Below are 16,283 nucleotides of genomic sequence, written 5' to 3' on the forward strand. Positions count from 1 at the left end.
GCATGTATAGCATCCAAATGTCAGATTACATTGTTCAATGTTTCTAAGAGGATGTTCGTCTAAACTAGTCTGCTCAAAAACAAATTCATGGTGACAAACTGTATCATTCTTTAATATGACAGTGGCAGCATTTGTTATGACTGTGCTTGAAGTCTAATTACTAAGACAATACCAAAAGCAATAAGGAACACCGACGGCTCCAACAAGCCTCACATTAATGCCTCACTAGAACACAAAAGTTCCTAGCATAGCATACTCTATATAGTCTGCTACAAGGTCGGACTCCATTGTGTTGTTCCCTTTCATGCATTGCCAGGTATTGTGATATTTTATTATGAGTAAATTAAGTGTTTTTGATGACCATTTTAAAAAGGAAAAAGCATTAACTGGCCAGACAATGCAATAGTTCCTGTAATATATACAGTACATTATAAGGTTTACAGACAATCATGTTAGCCCTGAGGATTGCATACCCAAGGACTATTCACGATGCGCAGCCAGCTGTGAAGCTGGAAGGAGTCAGTTGGTTGTCCAGTTATGTCGGGCCCTGGACCAGAAAACTGGAAAAGCTGAGACCGTTGAAGACATCGCAAGATCATGGGACAGGCAAGTGTGTGTTTAAAAGTCTGCAGCTACAGTATTTGTAGCTGCTGACTTTCACATTTTAATTTACAGAGTGAATTTACACAGAGTGAACTTTAGTCAGCATTTAATAAAGTCACTGGCCCATAATCTCTCTGGATATAGCAAAGGGGGGCAACATCTGATTGGGATGAAAAAGACTGAGGCTGTCATGGGCTTAGGCAAAGCAAAACTCCAGGCCCGTCACTGTTGGGCTCTTCAGGACTAGTCGCCATGTGTCTGGGATCCAACACATTGCACCACAAGGCACAAGCAACATAATTAAAGTGACTGTAAACGCCATTTTTTTTTTCAATTAACATGTTTATACTTGCCTGCTCTTTGCAATGGAATTGCACAGACCTGCCCTGAAACTCCTCATGTCAGGTCCCCTGTTGGAGCTTCTGGCGAGTGCCCTTGCAGTAAGTTTCCTATGAAGGCACTCATGTGGGCTTGAGCCCAAGTCGAGCTGCCGTCTACAGAAAGACAGTTGGGCTCTAACCCGCCCCCTCATTACTGGCTTCAACAGCGGGAGCCAGTGGCTCCCACTGCATCAGGAAAGCCTGTGAAACTAGAAAGTGAGGAGGGAGAGCAGCTGCAGACAGACAGCGCTGGATCAGATGAGGGCTAAGGTAAGTATAGGGGGGCGGGGGCAACAAATGTTTAGGCTTTAAATCCACTTTAAGGCAAGGTTAATTTGGCAGCTCTGTGAGCTGCATTTGTGTGGGCATGGCAGCCCATTCATTTCAATGGCCTGATGTGCCTGCTTTTCATGAATAAAGGTCCATGCACCTCCTTTAAAATGCAGAGGAGAAAAAATTAAAAAAAACATGATGCTTTTGATCATGCAATTTCCCACAACCAAAAAACACACAGCGTTTTGAGGTGCATGGGGTTGCCTTCATGAATGGCAACCTCATGCGTCTGAAAAGGAACATTGCGGTTGCGGTTTGGTTGCAGGCGCAGAACAGGTATGATTTACACGCATTCCCGCACCCGCAACCACTCGCACAATTACGAACCTAGCCTAAGGGCAAGCTTTAAATACTCAAATCAGCCAATACTAGTAGCAGAAAAGTTCAGGCAGCCAGGGGTAACTAGTTTACTGCAGCCAGCAGCAGGGACAGAATAAAGCCATGTGTCATTTCCATTTAGGAGCAGCACCAGGAAGGTTCTTCCTTTATGTTGAATGGCAAGGGGAAAAAAAAATGATGTAGCACTACACTCAAATGAACATGTCAGCATTCAGTCCTTTAGCATAACCACTTTTGATATGAAAGTAAAGAAAATATGGATTTCAAATGTCACACTGCATCACCTAGTAACAAGATAGCTCCCACTAATTGGTCCACATGGCCTATTCACAAAGAGTCCTCAGACAGTGTTACAGCTGGGGCTGTGCTGGAATTCTGGGCCCCAGAAATAGCTTTACAGCTTATCACAATACACACAGGTCTACAAAATGCAGCTTAGCCCCACAACCATCCAGCGCAGTGGTTCTGGGCATGGCCTCTAAAGCTAGTGCTGAGAAGCTGGCGATCTGGATGGCTGTATATAGAGACCGATTCAGTAGCTTGAGGAGGATTATGAATTGGAATTTTTTTTTATTTTATTTTTTAAAAGCTAGATTAGACTGTTCTTAGTAAAGCACAGAAAAGGGGTCTATCCTCCCATGAGGTACAGTGCCTTGCAAAAGTATTCAACTCCTCACCTTTTTTTTTTACATATTTTGTTACATTACAGCCTTTAGTTCAATGTTTTTCAGAACACAGTAAGTTGGTGAAGTAAAATTAGAAAAATCTACACATAAAAATAGGATTTTTGTACTCACTGTAAAAAATACTTCTCTGAAGTTCATTGACAGACACAGCTCCATTAAATATTGACCATAGGGTTATCACAAAGTGAAGGTAGTGCTGCGCTATGAACCCAAATACTGTGCGTAATAAAGTGCAAAGATGCTCAATGAAAGATATGGTTGAAAGAGGCAAATGTTCAAAGGTCAATATATATCCAGTCCTAGGCAGTATAAAAACGTGTCGCATGCCCTGCGATTTCTTCGGATAACACAATAAAAGTGTACCAATAAGACAATAAAAGTATATCAAACACTCAAACGATTCTTCATAGAACAGCGATATGAAATATATCCATATGGTGTGCACATGAAGTGAAAAACTGCTCAAAAAGGTGCACAACTATTGAAATAAATCCTGGAATAGGCAAAATCCTAAAAGGCATAAAAGCATACAAAAAAGTTTCCTCCATTTAGGTATATGCTGCAAATGTTCTTATAGGTGAAAGCAAAAAAAAGATGAGTAGTGTCCATACAAGGTGCAAGGTAGCCAAGTGGCTGTATATTAGCTGTGTCAGCATAAAATGACAAAATGCTGGTGTCAATCTTCTGGCATAAACTGCTGATAGGCCACTTCCTGGTTCCTGTGCAGAGTAATGTTTAGATGTACCCTTACCTTACCGCTGTAAGTTAACAGCATGTGGGTATATCGCAATGTGTTTCTTGGCAGCCTCCTAGTATGGCGTATCCGGCTCCACTGGTGTGTGTCTCTAGTCTGGAATCATAGTCCTCCCATCGTCCCTGGTGTGTCCGCATCCAAAGAACCTTGCAATGGGGCATGGGGGGGATGTAAAGAGGGATGCACAATAGTGTAGTATTTCCAAATGTTTATTGACAAAACAGTAAAAGTAAAATCAAGGTACTCACAATAAGTAGTATCAAACAGGCATATAACAAACGTGTTCGTCATCCCCCGATGAAGTCATGTGACAGTGACGAACACGTGCGGGAACACAAGGCACTAGAAGTGGCGTGGGTGAGCTTGCAGCTCGTTTGTTATATGCTTGTTTGATACTTATTGTGAGTACCTTGATTTTACTCCATTTTTAAAAAGGTACAAAAATCCCATTCTTTCGTTTGACGGACACGGCTCCATTAAATCTTGACCGTAGGGACGTCCCCAAGCAGTGTCAGAACAAGGGGTGGAAACAGCAAACATAACTTCCCCCACAGCCAGAGGCGCTTCTCAACGAAGTAGTTGCCATCTGAAAACAACCACATCAGAACTTGCGGCTAACGTATGCATCAGAATGCGTTTACAACCAAAATGTAACTCTTACAAGAGTAAAAAAATAAAATAAAGTGTAAATTGCAACGATTACACGGCCGCCTGCAAAATGCACTCAAATCAACTTTGTTAAAGTGTGACAAAGTCGTTGCCTTACACACCTGGGAGACAGACTCTTGATGTCGGAAAGCTCAAGAGGTCCAAATTGTCCTGGTGGAATGGGTCGTGACAAGAAAAGGGGGGCCCCTGCCCCTTCAAGGCGAAAGCCTGGACCACAATCTGTCCGCCCAAGGATCTCTCATGCTGGACATGAACCTCTGCACCTTTCGATTGAGCAGAGAGGTCAGGAGATCCACATCTGGTGTGCCCCACCGCAGGCAAAGAAGCCTGAACACCTCCGGAAGCAACTACCATTCTCCTAGGTCCAGCATCTTTGACTTTAGTCCGCCTGCCGGTTTTCTACTCCTGGGATGTATATGGCCTACAGGGCCAGTAAATGTCGCTCTATCCACCAGAGGATGTGAGCGACCCCTCATGCTGCAGCCGAGCTCCTCGTTCCTCTTTGATGGTTGACATATGCCACCGATGTGGCGTTGTCTGACTGGATCATGATTGGACGCCCTTGTAGCCTCATTGATCATGTGGAGAGACATAGCCCGATTGTTCGAAGTTTGAGCACATTGATCGGTAATTGGATTCCTCCCGCCACCAGAGGCCCTGGGTTGACTGTACCCCCAGCACTCCCCCCCCCAGCCGGTCAGGCTGGCATTCGCTGTGATCACTGTCCAATGAAGAGGCAGAAACTATTTACCGGACCGAAGGGTCGGCGATATCAGCCACCAGAGAAGAGAGTCCCTGTAACTGGCTCACCCAAATCTGCCGATTCAGGGATAACGGAGATTTTCTCCCATTTGGACAGTATTTCCCTCTGCAAGACTCTGGTGTGAAATTGGGCGTACAGTACCACCTCGAAGGAGGCTACCATGAGGCCCAGAACTCGCATGCAGAAACGCAGCAGAGAACACCTGCGGTTCATCAAACACTTCACCGCGGCTCTGACAGTCCGCAGTTCGTCTGAAGGGTGAAACACTCTCGCTTCCACAGAGTCCAGCAGTAAGCCCAAGTACTCCAGGTGCCGAGTCGGCACTAGCACAGACTTCGAGTTTCAACCCAAACGCCTGTAGAGTTCGCATGGTGAGCGCCACATCCTCGCTTAATTCTGAGGTGGAAGCTGCTCTCAGAAAGGGGTCGTCTAGGTAACCCACGATTGCAATCCCACGTTGTTGCAAAATTGGAGCCAATACTTTGGTAAAGACTCAAAGTGCTGATGCCAGGCCAAAGGAGAGAGCCACAAACTGGTAGTGCACTTCCCCCACTGCAAATCGCAGAAACCCCTGATGCCTGAGGCATATGGGTATATACAAGTATGTGTCCTGGATGTCCAGAGACGCCAGGGAGTCCCCCTGATGGAGTGCAGTGACTATGGAGCAAACGGATTCCATTCTGAACCTTTGTACTTACACAAAGCAATTGAGGGCTTTTAGGTCCAGAATTGGATGTATCCCTTCCTTTTGGGGACTGCAAACAGATTGGAGTAGAATCTCTGAAACCTTCCCAGCTGCGGAACAGGCACTATCTCCCCACATCTGAGCAGATCCCTGCCCCAAACAGGGTCTCCCGGCAAGCTGGGAGCAAAGGTATGCTGGAGGAAAAAAAAAAATCTGTTTGGTGGCCAGGAGAGAATTCCATCTTGTAGCCCGATGAAACCAGTTCATAGACCCATTGGTCAGACAGCCGAGAGGCCCACTGAGCTGCAAACTACCGAAGGCGACATCCCACCTGTGTATTGGGCGCATGCAAACCTTCATGCGGTAGCACTTTTGCTTGCAAGACCAGGGACGCTTTTGCCCCTCATCAGTCACCCTGTCAGACTGGGAGCGCTTACCCAACTTCCCAGGCGGACGAAAATGCCTCTTGAGCAGAAAAGGAGGGCCCTTGCCTGCGGTGTAGCTCCTTACCCTTCTTGGACTGTGGGAGCAACGTGCTCTTCCCACCTGTGACATTCTTAATGTCATCCAGCGAAGCTCCAAATAGCCGCTCACCAAGGGCGGGCAAATCCGTCAAGGTTTTATTTATTTTATTTTATTTTTTTTGATGCCTGGTCCTCAGACCAGCATTTCAGCCAGATCAGGAGCCATAGTACCACTGATACCGATGCTCTGGAGAACAGGGGAAGTGTATCCAGGGCCGCATCACAGACATAAGGCCGTGCACCAGCTGGTCTGCTAGTTTTACACAGACTGGAGGTGACTGTTGCTTCTCCAATTCACGGTGCAATTGTTTTGCCCATTCAGTAAGGGTCTGCGACACCAATGCTGTGGCCAGTAACGGTTGTAGCGCTGACACCACTACCATAAACATGGACTGGGCCACTGCCTCGGCTCTGTCGGTAGGGTCCTTAAATGCAGGAGCCCCTTCTACCGGAATCGTGGTTACTTTAACCTGGATACTGGGGGTCAACGACCAGGGAGCCATCCATTTTTTAAGGAGGCTCTCTTCAAAGGGGTAAAGCACCGCAATCCTTTTTGGAACTGAAAAAGGTTAGTTGCGGGCTTCCCCATCCCTTGTATATGAACTTATCAAAATAAGTCAGATACAGAAACACCTTAGGTGTACGGGCCGGTTTACGGGACTCAAAAGGGACCAACACCTCAGCAGAGGATCCTGCTGCATCCTGTATTTTCAGGGAATCCCACAACAGCGGTGATAAGTGCTCCAACTAGCGCTTTTTCCTGCATGGACCCGGACATGGAATCATCCTCACTGTCCGAACGGTCCTGGTCAGCATCCTCTGACACATCAGAACATTGGCCGCCAGTCACCGCGGAGCCAGAGTCTGAATTAGAACTCTCCCCGAAGGACGGGGGGCAGGAGACGTTTTATACCCCCCTTGCACCCGCACGCCACCTTCACCCTGGCAACAAACATTTCCAGGACCGCCAACAAAGCATCCAGGGACACAGCACTATTTGCAGGTTACAATTGCAGGTAGATCTGGGGAAGAAATGCCAGCTTCTGACGCCATGCTGACCCATCCTGTCTGCCACTCTTGGGGACTTAGGACAAGGCGCTCAATCCCACCCTCCTAGCAGCTAACAGACTGAGGAACCCCACCACAGGACTCACCATTCTGACCGAGTGCTGAACTGTGCTGTCGCCGTGTCCTTTGTCGGCCACAAGTGTCCAGGAGCAACAACGGCACTGTTCTGAGGCACAGGAACCAGCGCTGGGAGAAAAACCATGTTGAGGCTACAAGAAAATGGCCGACGGCCATGCTGCTCACAGACTAAAAATGGCCGACGGCCATGCTGCTCACAGACTAAAAATGGCCGACGGCCATGCTGCTCACAGACTAAAAATGGCCGACGGCCATGCTGCTCACAGACTAAAAATGGCCGACGGCCATGCTGCTCACAGACTAAAAATGGCCGACGGCCATGCTGCTCACAGACTAAAAATGGCCGACGGCCATGCTGCTCACAGACTAAAAATGGCCGACGGCCATGCTGCTCACAGACTAAAAATGGCCGACGGCCATGCTGCTCACAGACTAAAAATGGCCGACGGCCATGCTGCTCACAGACTAAAAATGGCCGACGGCCATGCTGCTCACAGACTAAAAATGGCCGACGGCCATGCTGCTCACAGACTAAAAATGGCCGACGGCCATGCTGCTCAAAAACTAAAAATGGCCGACGGCCATGCTGCTCACAGACTAGAAATGGCCGACGGCCATGCTGTTCACAGACTAAAAATGGCCGACGGCCATGCTGCTCACAGACTAAAAATGGCCAACGGCCATGCTGTTCACAGACTAAAAATGGCCGACGGCCATGCTGCTCACAGACTAAACAGAAAATGGCGGCAGCACATGCAGAGCTCATAGACACCGGCAGAAACACAGATAGCCAGCGCAGCCCCCAGCTAAGAGGGTCAGACAGAGCCCGCCCCCAGAGGACCCCTGGCCCAGGTTTACACCGCACCACAGCCCAGCCATGGAGCATCCCCCGCGGCGGGGGGGGGAGACAGGGAGAGAGGAAAGGGAGAAAAGGGTCCCCCTTATCGACCTCCCAGGGAATTCCCAGCTGCTCTGTCCTGCCGAGACAGGGAGAGCTGTACTTACCGTCCAGACGAGCTAGAGGCATCCCATCACAGACCCACACCCAAGCAAGATGGGGTGGCTGCTGGCCACGGCACACTGACAGACATACGTAGTCCGGTCATGTGTGTGCCCCGGAGCATATATCTCACCGGCCACCCCTGGAGCCTGAGGGGCATGTTGTGGCCGACCCAGCTCGTGGCTAGGGCCTGCACACTCTATGGCCAGGCTGGGAGACTACAAGGATCTATATTATCCAGCCTGTTACCCAGCCGGCTGTTGATAGAAGAAGATCACAGGATCAAGATCTTGCGCAAAAGGCAAAATCCAGAAAAAAAATCCCCAGGGAGCATAGGTCCTTCACTAGGCAGAAAAAACTGAGCTACAGGAAGCAGGCTGAAAGGTTATAGCCAGGGGGACCGCCCCCTGGGCGGAACAGTACAGTTCTGTTTTCACATTACTACATGCTATGCCTAGTCTTCTCCTGAAGGTGGCGTGATAACCCTATGGTCAAGATTTAATGGAGCTGTGTCCGTCAATGAACGAAAAACGATTTTTAGAAATAAACTGATAATTGGCACGCGTGTATGTATTCACCCCTTTGTTAAGCCCATAAAAAGCTCAGGTGCAACCAATTACCCTCAGAAGTCAGATAATGAAATGTCCACCTTTTTGAAAGGCCCCAGAAGCTGCAACACCTAAGCAAGAGGCACCAACACTGCCATGAAGACCAATGAACTCTCCAAAACAAGGGACAATATTGTTGAGAAGTAAAAGTCAGGGTTAGATTATAAAAAAATATCCAAATCTTTGATGATCCTTAGGAGCACCATCAAATCCATCATAACCAAATGGAAAGAACATGGCCCAACAAACCTGCCAACACATTACCCAAAGAACACCATCCACAGTGAAACATGGTGGTGGCAGCATCCTGCTGTGGGGAATTTTTTCAGCAGTCGGGACTGGGAGACTGGTCAGAGTTGATGGAAGAGATGGATGGTGTTAAATACAGGTATATTCTTGAGCAAAACCTGTACCACTCCGATTTGAGGCTAGGACAAAGGTTCATCTTCCAGCAGGACAATGACCCCAAACACACTGCTAAAGCAACACTTGAGTGGTTTAAGGGGAAACATGTAACTGTGTAGCAATGGCCTAGTCAAAGCACAGACCACAATCAAATAGAAAATCTGTGGTCAGACTTAAAGATTGCTGTTCACAAGTACAAACCATCCAACTTGAAGGAGCTGGAGCAGTTTTTCAAGGAGGAATGTGCAAAAATCCCAGTGGTAAGATGTGGCAAGCTCAGAGAATTATCTAAAGCGACTTTGGAGCTGTGATAGCTGAAAAAGGTGGCTCTATAAAATATTGACTTTAGGGGGGTGAATAGTTATGCACATTGGCTTTCAATTATTTTGTCCTGTTTGCTTGACAATAAAAAATAAATAAAAATCTTCAAAGTTGTGTTGTGGGCATGTTCTGTAAATTAAATGATGCAAATCCTCAATTAATGTTAACTCCAGGTTATGAGGCAACAAAAATGCCAAGGGGGTGAATACTTTTGCAAGGCATTGTATACTGAGTAGGAGGGGTTATACCAGGCTTGCCACATTTGACATTGTCAAGATCTTCCTGTAGGGGCAATTTAACCAACAACCTCTGAATTCCTGTGCCCCTCAATGGAGACTTTCACCCACCTATAAAAACAAAAACCTCTGCATGAACACAAATCTACCCACAATGTGTAAAGATGTGGTTATAAATCACAACTCCACATTACAATGTAAATTGAAAGCTTCCACTATAAATGCCTACATATAGACCATCTAAAAACCATATATGTAAAGCGCTATCCTCAGTGTTAAGCAAAACATAGCCAATGTCTCTAAATATATATGCACCTATATCAGAAGGTAAAAACACTACTTGTTATACCACCATTCCATGCTCCTTCCTGCTCCAGACCTGCTCAGATGTCCTTCCAGGATCTCATGGACAACTCACAGGACCCACATGGATGGCTTTTCCAGGGCATACATCCAACACCACAGAACCATGTTGGATGTAAACAGTATTACGCTATGTGCTTCCTTTTTAACCATTTTCTTACTGGGCATTTATACCCCTTCCTGCCCAGACTATTTTTCAGCTTTTAGCACTGTCGCAATTTGAATGACAATTGCGTGGTCATGCAACACTGTACCCATATGGCATCTTTTTTTGAGAGAGCATTTAGGTGAAACATTAAGGCTTTAGAACCACTTCATGGAAGAGCACATTGAGTCAAATGGCTCAAAAGTTTCAAAAGTGTTCCAAATAAACTCTGGTCACGTTCAACAAGCTGGCAAAACACATGCTGGTCATAGTGATTGCAGATATCAGACGAGCCTACAATTGCCAAATGTAAGCAAAGCTTTCTCCTTGAGGCATTTAGCATGGCATGTGTTGAAAACTACCGAGAAGATGGAAGGGGATCGTGGCAGTAAGACACGGTCGGCAACCACATTTGTCCAGCTTTTAGGGTATTGGCTGATGTCCATTTTTGTTGGTCTTTCATCCTGTGAGGCTGGTTGGGAATGAGAATAAACATAATGCTGGATCTCAAGCTCTGACTGACTGTGCATCACTCTTACCTTGGTCATGCAACATCTGTCTAATCTCCATTGCAAACCGCTCTCAGACAGAAATATCTTTATACTTGCACCAAAGCCTTAGTTGGCTGAATGCAGGGCTCAAAATATCTACCTATACCCATGGTCTCTATTCTATAAAGGATGATATTCCCATACATATGCCAGTACAAAATTCCCTCCACTGGATCCTCCATAATACATGCATAGCCAACAGGTTAGTAACAGAAGCAGCTCAGCTGAAATGCAGTCTTTAACAATTAGGCGGGTAAAAAAGAATCACGACAACTCATGCAAAAGTCCATCTAAAATTAATGTATGGCTGAAATGCCATAGCTTCAGAGGGGAAAGAACACATGCACGTCAAACACAAACTTCATAAGCCATTTTACATAACATGGTTATGCAAAAAGTGTATACAACCATAAAAAATTGTATGCGTTTTACACCGAAGTGAAATCCAGGTTGGTGAAAGTTCTTGTATGAATTTATGCATTGTAAAAAATTAAAATTTAGAACAGCTGATCAGCAAATTGTTTCTTCATGGTCAGAAACCTTCGGTGTACAATACAGTGATATGTATTTTGGTACTAACCTTCCATTTATCTTGAGGGAGCAGTTTCACAACCACCACATCACCATTCAGTGCTCTGTTCCGGGGTTCTACTCCATCAATAAATAGGTCTCTCAGACCACCCTATACATAAAAACAAAAAAAATATTAGCACTCACAAATATTTGCAACATGTGAAATTTTTCAAGGCAACTAATTTATAACATGGAATTTCACTGTCCTGTGAGATAAAACCATTTCTAGCACAATGTCTTAAAGGCCCTCCACTACCCTCCGCTCCCCTAAAAACCCCTCTCCCTTTAACCCCCTGTAATTGATTACATATACCTAAATATCTCTACCTAAAGCAGTCAGTCCCATTATGTTCAGCTCCCAAGCCTCATTTTTGTTTACATCCATCGGGGGTCTTGCTTCAGCGGTCATCATTTCCTGTGACATGGACACTTTTTGGTGGCAGCGACACTTATCAGATGGAACCTCTCACATGTTATATGGGGGCATGAAGGACAAGCCAATTACTAGTTCCGAAAGACAGGAAATAAGTACTGATAAAGGGGACACTGGCTCAGCAGACTGCAGTATGGGTTAAGCTGGGTTTCTAAATCTTGCAGATAAATCCATGTACAACTGCAATAAGATTTGTCAGGCGTTGGGCTTTAATGGACCCCATTTGGTAATTTTTCCTTGTGCAGTTTATGTATTCACTAAAGGATTGTGTCATATAGCAGTGTTACAGCAAAGTACAGAGTTTACATTCATTGACCTGGAATACCTGTGTAATATTGATTTTCTGTACAAGATTAGACTCAAGTCTATGTGAAAGCACAACTGTCAAGCGTTTCCAAGTAACTTCCTTCAACAGTTCATTCATCGGTCACTAGCAGATATACAAGTCATTCATAATTATTTTGTAGAGTTAATCATTTGTGGGAGTAAAGTTTCATCACAAGGCCACAGGATGTTGACCTGTTGGCCCTTTTACATGGGAGGTTAGAATTTCAGTTTTTAGCTGCGGAAATTTACCGCACCTATATGCAGAAAATTCATCCCTATGCTTTAAAAAAAAAAAAAAAGTTGACAGCATTCAGAAGTGATGTATTGCAGTACACAAAGTCATCTGTGGACAGCAGGGTGAAGACATGAAAGAAAAAAGGAAGCATATCAGAATCGTAAGGGATATCTGGGAATGACTAAGGAAGTTGAGGGTACAAGTAGAGGTGCAATGGCTGCCTTGTGATATACCCCACAAGGGTTATAGCTTTAGTGCACGACTGCCCTGAGATCTGGGACCCTGAATGTCCTGGATACTCAGACAGGGTCATGAAAAGGTTGAAATGGGAGGACATGTTCCGGATATTAGACTCCAAATTGTGAAAATATGCAAGTGAACAGGCAAACAGATGAGTGAATAAATGGCGGATGGGGGCGCAGGAGCAGACACACAGGACGAGTTGACTATAGCAACCACAGCAGAAAAATAGCAAATGCATTTTTTTAAAGCTCATTGTTTGCTATGGTCAAACAATGTTCCATCTGTCATGTTTGACATACAGCGGGTAAAATAAGTATTAACCTAGAAAAATGGTGGCATTTTTATCTAAAAGGTGCTATTGCCATGAAATGTTCACCACATGTAGGCAACGACCCAGTAGAGCTACACAATCGTCAAGAATTGTTATCGCAATCTTGACTAAAGTGTTTCACAATTCTTTCTATGCAAAGAATTATCTGCTCTTCTGAAGCCACAGCTCTCAAAAGGGAGGAGAAAAATTGGGTAGTCTGACAATCAAAACATTCATCAGTTGAAGTCAAGTATAAACATTGCAACAATTTGTCAATGGAATAGTGTGTAAGTGAAAAAAGTTTAACCACTTAAAGCAGTTGTATACTTTTATTTTTACCTACAGGTAAGCCTATAAAGGCGGCTTACCTGTAGTAGGAAAAAAAAAAAAAACAAACTCCTAAACCTATATGGTTTAGGAGATATTCCCCTCGCAATGCGTCACTGACTGCAGCGGTGCATGCGCACATGGGCTTTTCGTCTGAAAGCCCGGCAGATGCCGGACTTTGCTGGAAAGAAATCTCCCGCACGCATGCGCTGGAGTAATGATATCGCGGATCCGGCGCTGTAGTGGTCACGATACCCGGAAGACACGCCGAGGGAACATGTCAGCTCCCTCTGCGTGGATCGTTGGAGATATCGGGCCTCTTTCTACGAAAAGTATTTCATAATGAGCTAGTATGCTGTGCATACTAGCTCATTATGCCTTTTCCCTTGCAGGTCAGAAAACTAAAAATTTCAGCAGGTTTACTACTGCTTTAAACACTAGACATTTTTCTAACATTTGTTGCTTTCAAGTTAAAATCTTTTTTGCTAGAAAACTATATCTATAAACACCCTAGAGAATAAAATTGTGGTTGCTGCAACATTTTATGTCGCACTGTATTTGCAATGCAATTTATTTTTGGGGGGTTAAAAAAAAAAAAAAAAAAAACACACACACTAGCCAGTAAAGTTAGCCCTTTTTGTATATGTGAAAGATTTTTGTGAGAATCATGAGAGAAACACAATCTTTTTATTCTAAGCAAAAAAAATTGCAATTCTCATTTTGGCCAGAATCGTGCAGCTCTACAACCCAGGCAATCTATACATACAAAGAAACCAAAACAAATATGCTCAGAAATAAGTTATGCGTATTAAAAGGGAATGACAGGGAAAAGGTATTGAAGAAAAGGAGGGAACAAAAAAGCCATGGAAAGCCAAAAAAACACGCCCAGTCAGTGCAAATTAATATCAACTGGTTCAGTCTAAACTAATGGCCTATAAAGGAGGTGTCATTAGCAAGGTGTCACACAAGAAATCTCTCACGACGGGTAAAAGCAAAGAGCTCTCAAGACCTTTGCAATAGTGATGGACGAACTTCTGACGGGACGTTTCGTGAACGCGGCCAAAAGTTCGAACTGCAAAGTTTGCGGCGGACCCCGTTGACTTTAATGGCAGGCGAACCTTAAACCTCCAGGTCATATTTTCAGCCACAAAATACTTACTAGCTGCGCGCACAGTCCCACAACATGGACACTGACATAAAAGTATTAAGTGAATATGGGATCGACAACGACAAGCATTTTTTTATCTGTGAAATTTTGTCAATTCAGGAGCGCATGAAGGCCATGGAGGAGAGGCAAGGTCAGGGCAGGCTATGAAGGGGGTGCAGGAGATCAGTGCCAGTCAGGGCAGCGCAGTCCTGTGCCAGTGTCCCAACCTGTGCTTGAGCCCCTCCCTCTGCCCGGCCCTTAACTCACCTATGCAGGGCTCCACTGCGGTGGTCCGGAGGTGCCAGTCCAGTGCTGATACTCAGCCATGGTGCTGGCACTGCCTGCTGATTGACTTGTCCGCTGCCATCTCCCTCACCGACACCAGCACCGAGAGAGAGAGCACCGATAGAGAATACTGACAGCAGCACTGATACCAGCAACTCGCTGCGTGACCCACAATTTTGACACCACTCAACCTCTTCAAACAGGAGGTCGCGGACATAGTACGGTGTGTTTTTGTACAAGCAAGTGAGCCAAAAAGGTAGAAAAAAAAAAGGTCAGTGTGCTTGATTAAATAGTTTATAGAGTTATGCAAATACATGGTCACATGTGTTTAATTCCTCCGAGATCCATGCCTCATTCATTTTTAGAAATGTGAGGTAGTCAACACTGTCGTGAGCTAGGCGAGTGCGCTTATCGGTCACGATCCCACCTGCTGAGCTGAACGTCCTTTCAGACAGGACACTGGATGAGGGGCAAGTCAACAGTTCCATTGCAAATTGGGAAAGCTCTGGCCAGAGGTCAAACCCAGTAGTCCAGGGGTTCATCACTTCTCAGAGCGTCCAAATCGGCCGTTAACGCGATTTAGTCAGACACCTGTCCGTCTAGGCATTCCCCGATGCTGGATCCGGATGAGACCTGTCGATGGGTCGGCTGAAAGAATGACCTCATATCAGAAGTCACCAACACATCTTCAAACCGCCCTCTTCTTGCAGGCGCTGTTGGATTGGTACCCGCAACTCTCTGGGAGTGGGAATTCCTCCTGTACCAGCGCACGCAAAAGCAGAATGCAGCAGTTGTCGAAGCAAGGTCTGTAAGTGCTCCATTCGGACAGCCCTCTGTGATGGTGGTAACATTTCCGCCATTTTGCGTTTTTACCGGGGGTCCAAGTACATTGCCACCCAGTACTGGTCTTTGACCTTTATGCTTTTTATACGGGGGTCCCTGTTAAAACACTGGAGCATGAAGGCACCCCATTTGCAATAAACTGGAAGCAGTGTGGTGACCTGGCTCCTGCTCATCCAGGATAATGTCGTCATCCTCGTTCTCCTCTCCCCATCCACACACAACAGGGATCCCAGAAAGGTTTAAAGCATGCTCTTCTTGCTCCTCCTCATCCGCCCCAGCACCATCCTCCTCTGACTCTCTTCAGACTCCTGTTGACTTGTCTCAAATAGAGTAGCCCCCCCCCCCCCCCAGGAATTCATCCAGCATTGCGACTTTCTCATCTTCCTGCTCCTCCATGGCTTGATCAATGACACAACGCAATGCACGCTCCATAAATGCGGCATAAGGTACCGTGTCACTGATGGCGCCATGGCTGCGACTGACCAGTTTGGTGATCTCATCAAATGGCCGCAGAAGTCTGCATGTGTCGCACATGAGCAGCCACTGGCGCAGTGAAAAAAAGACCAAGCTCCCCAGAACCTGTTCTGCCGCAGAGTTCATACAGGTAGTCGTTAACTGCACGTTTCTGCTGGAGCAGCCTATCAAGCAGATTGAGTTCTATCACATCGGGCAGTAGCAAATAAGACGTCTGACCAGCAGATTGTGTCGCCGCTGAATGTCAGCAAGGCGAGCCATGGCCGTGTAAGATCTTCTGAAATGGGCCGAGATTTTCCTTGCCTGCCGCAAGATGTCCTGGACCCCAGGGTATTTGACAGCACATCGCTACACGACCAAGTTTAAGACGTGTGCCATGCATTGCACGTGCGTAATTTTGCCCCATTTCAATGCGCTAAGCAGATTGACACCGTTGTCACACACCACTTTACCAACTGTCAAATTGAGCGGTGTTAGCCACTGATCTGCCTGTGAACGCAAAGCTGAAAGGAGTGCCGGGCCAGTGTGGCTCTTGTCTTCCAGGCACAACAGACGCAGCATAGCATGACAAAGTC

General features: G+C 45.9%; 1 protein-coding gene across 18 annotated transcripts in view; it reads right to left on the reverse strand.

The window, feature by feature from the left end:
• Window positions 1–16,283, reverse strand: part of DIS3L2 (DIS3 like 3'-5' exoribonuclease 2) — an 867,027-nt gene that overhangs the window by 663,303 nt on the left and 187,441 nt on the right. For all 18 annotated transcript variants that reach the window (XM_077487662.1, XM_077487653.1, XM_077487654.1 and 15 more), the window contains one exon: window positions 11,092–11,193. In XM_077487662.1, the coding sequence (XP_077343788.1) occupies window positions 11,092–11,193 (102 nt within the window). The remainder of the gene's footprint in view (window positions 1–11,091; window positions 11,194–16,283) is intronic.

This window comes from Lithobates pipiens, unplaced genomic scaffold (genome assembly GCF_037356315.1).
Source record: "Lithobates pipiens isolate NorthernLeopardFrog02 unplaced genomic scaffold, aLitPip1_a1.2 Scaffold_18, whole genome shotgun sequence".
Lineage (NCBI taxonomy): Eukaryota > Metazoa > Chordata > Amphibia > Anura > Ranidae > Lithobates > Lithobates pipiens.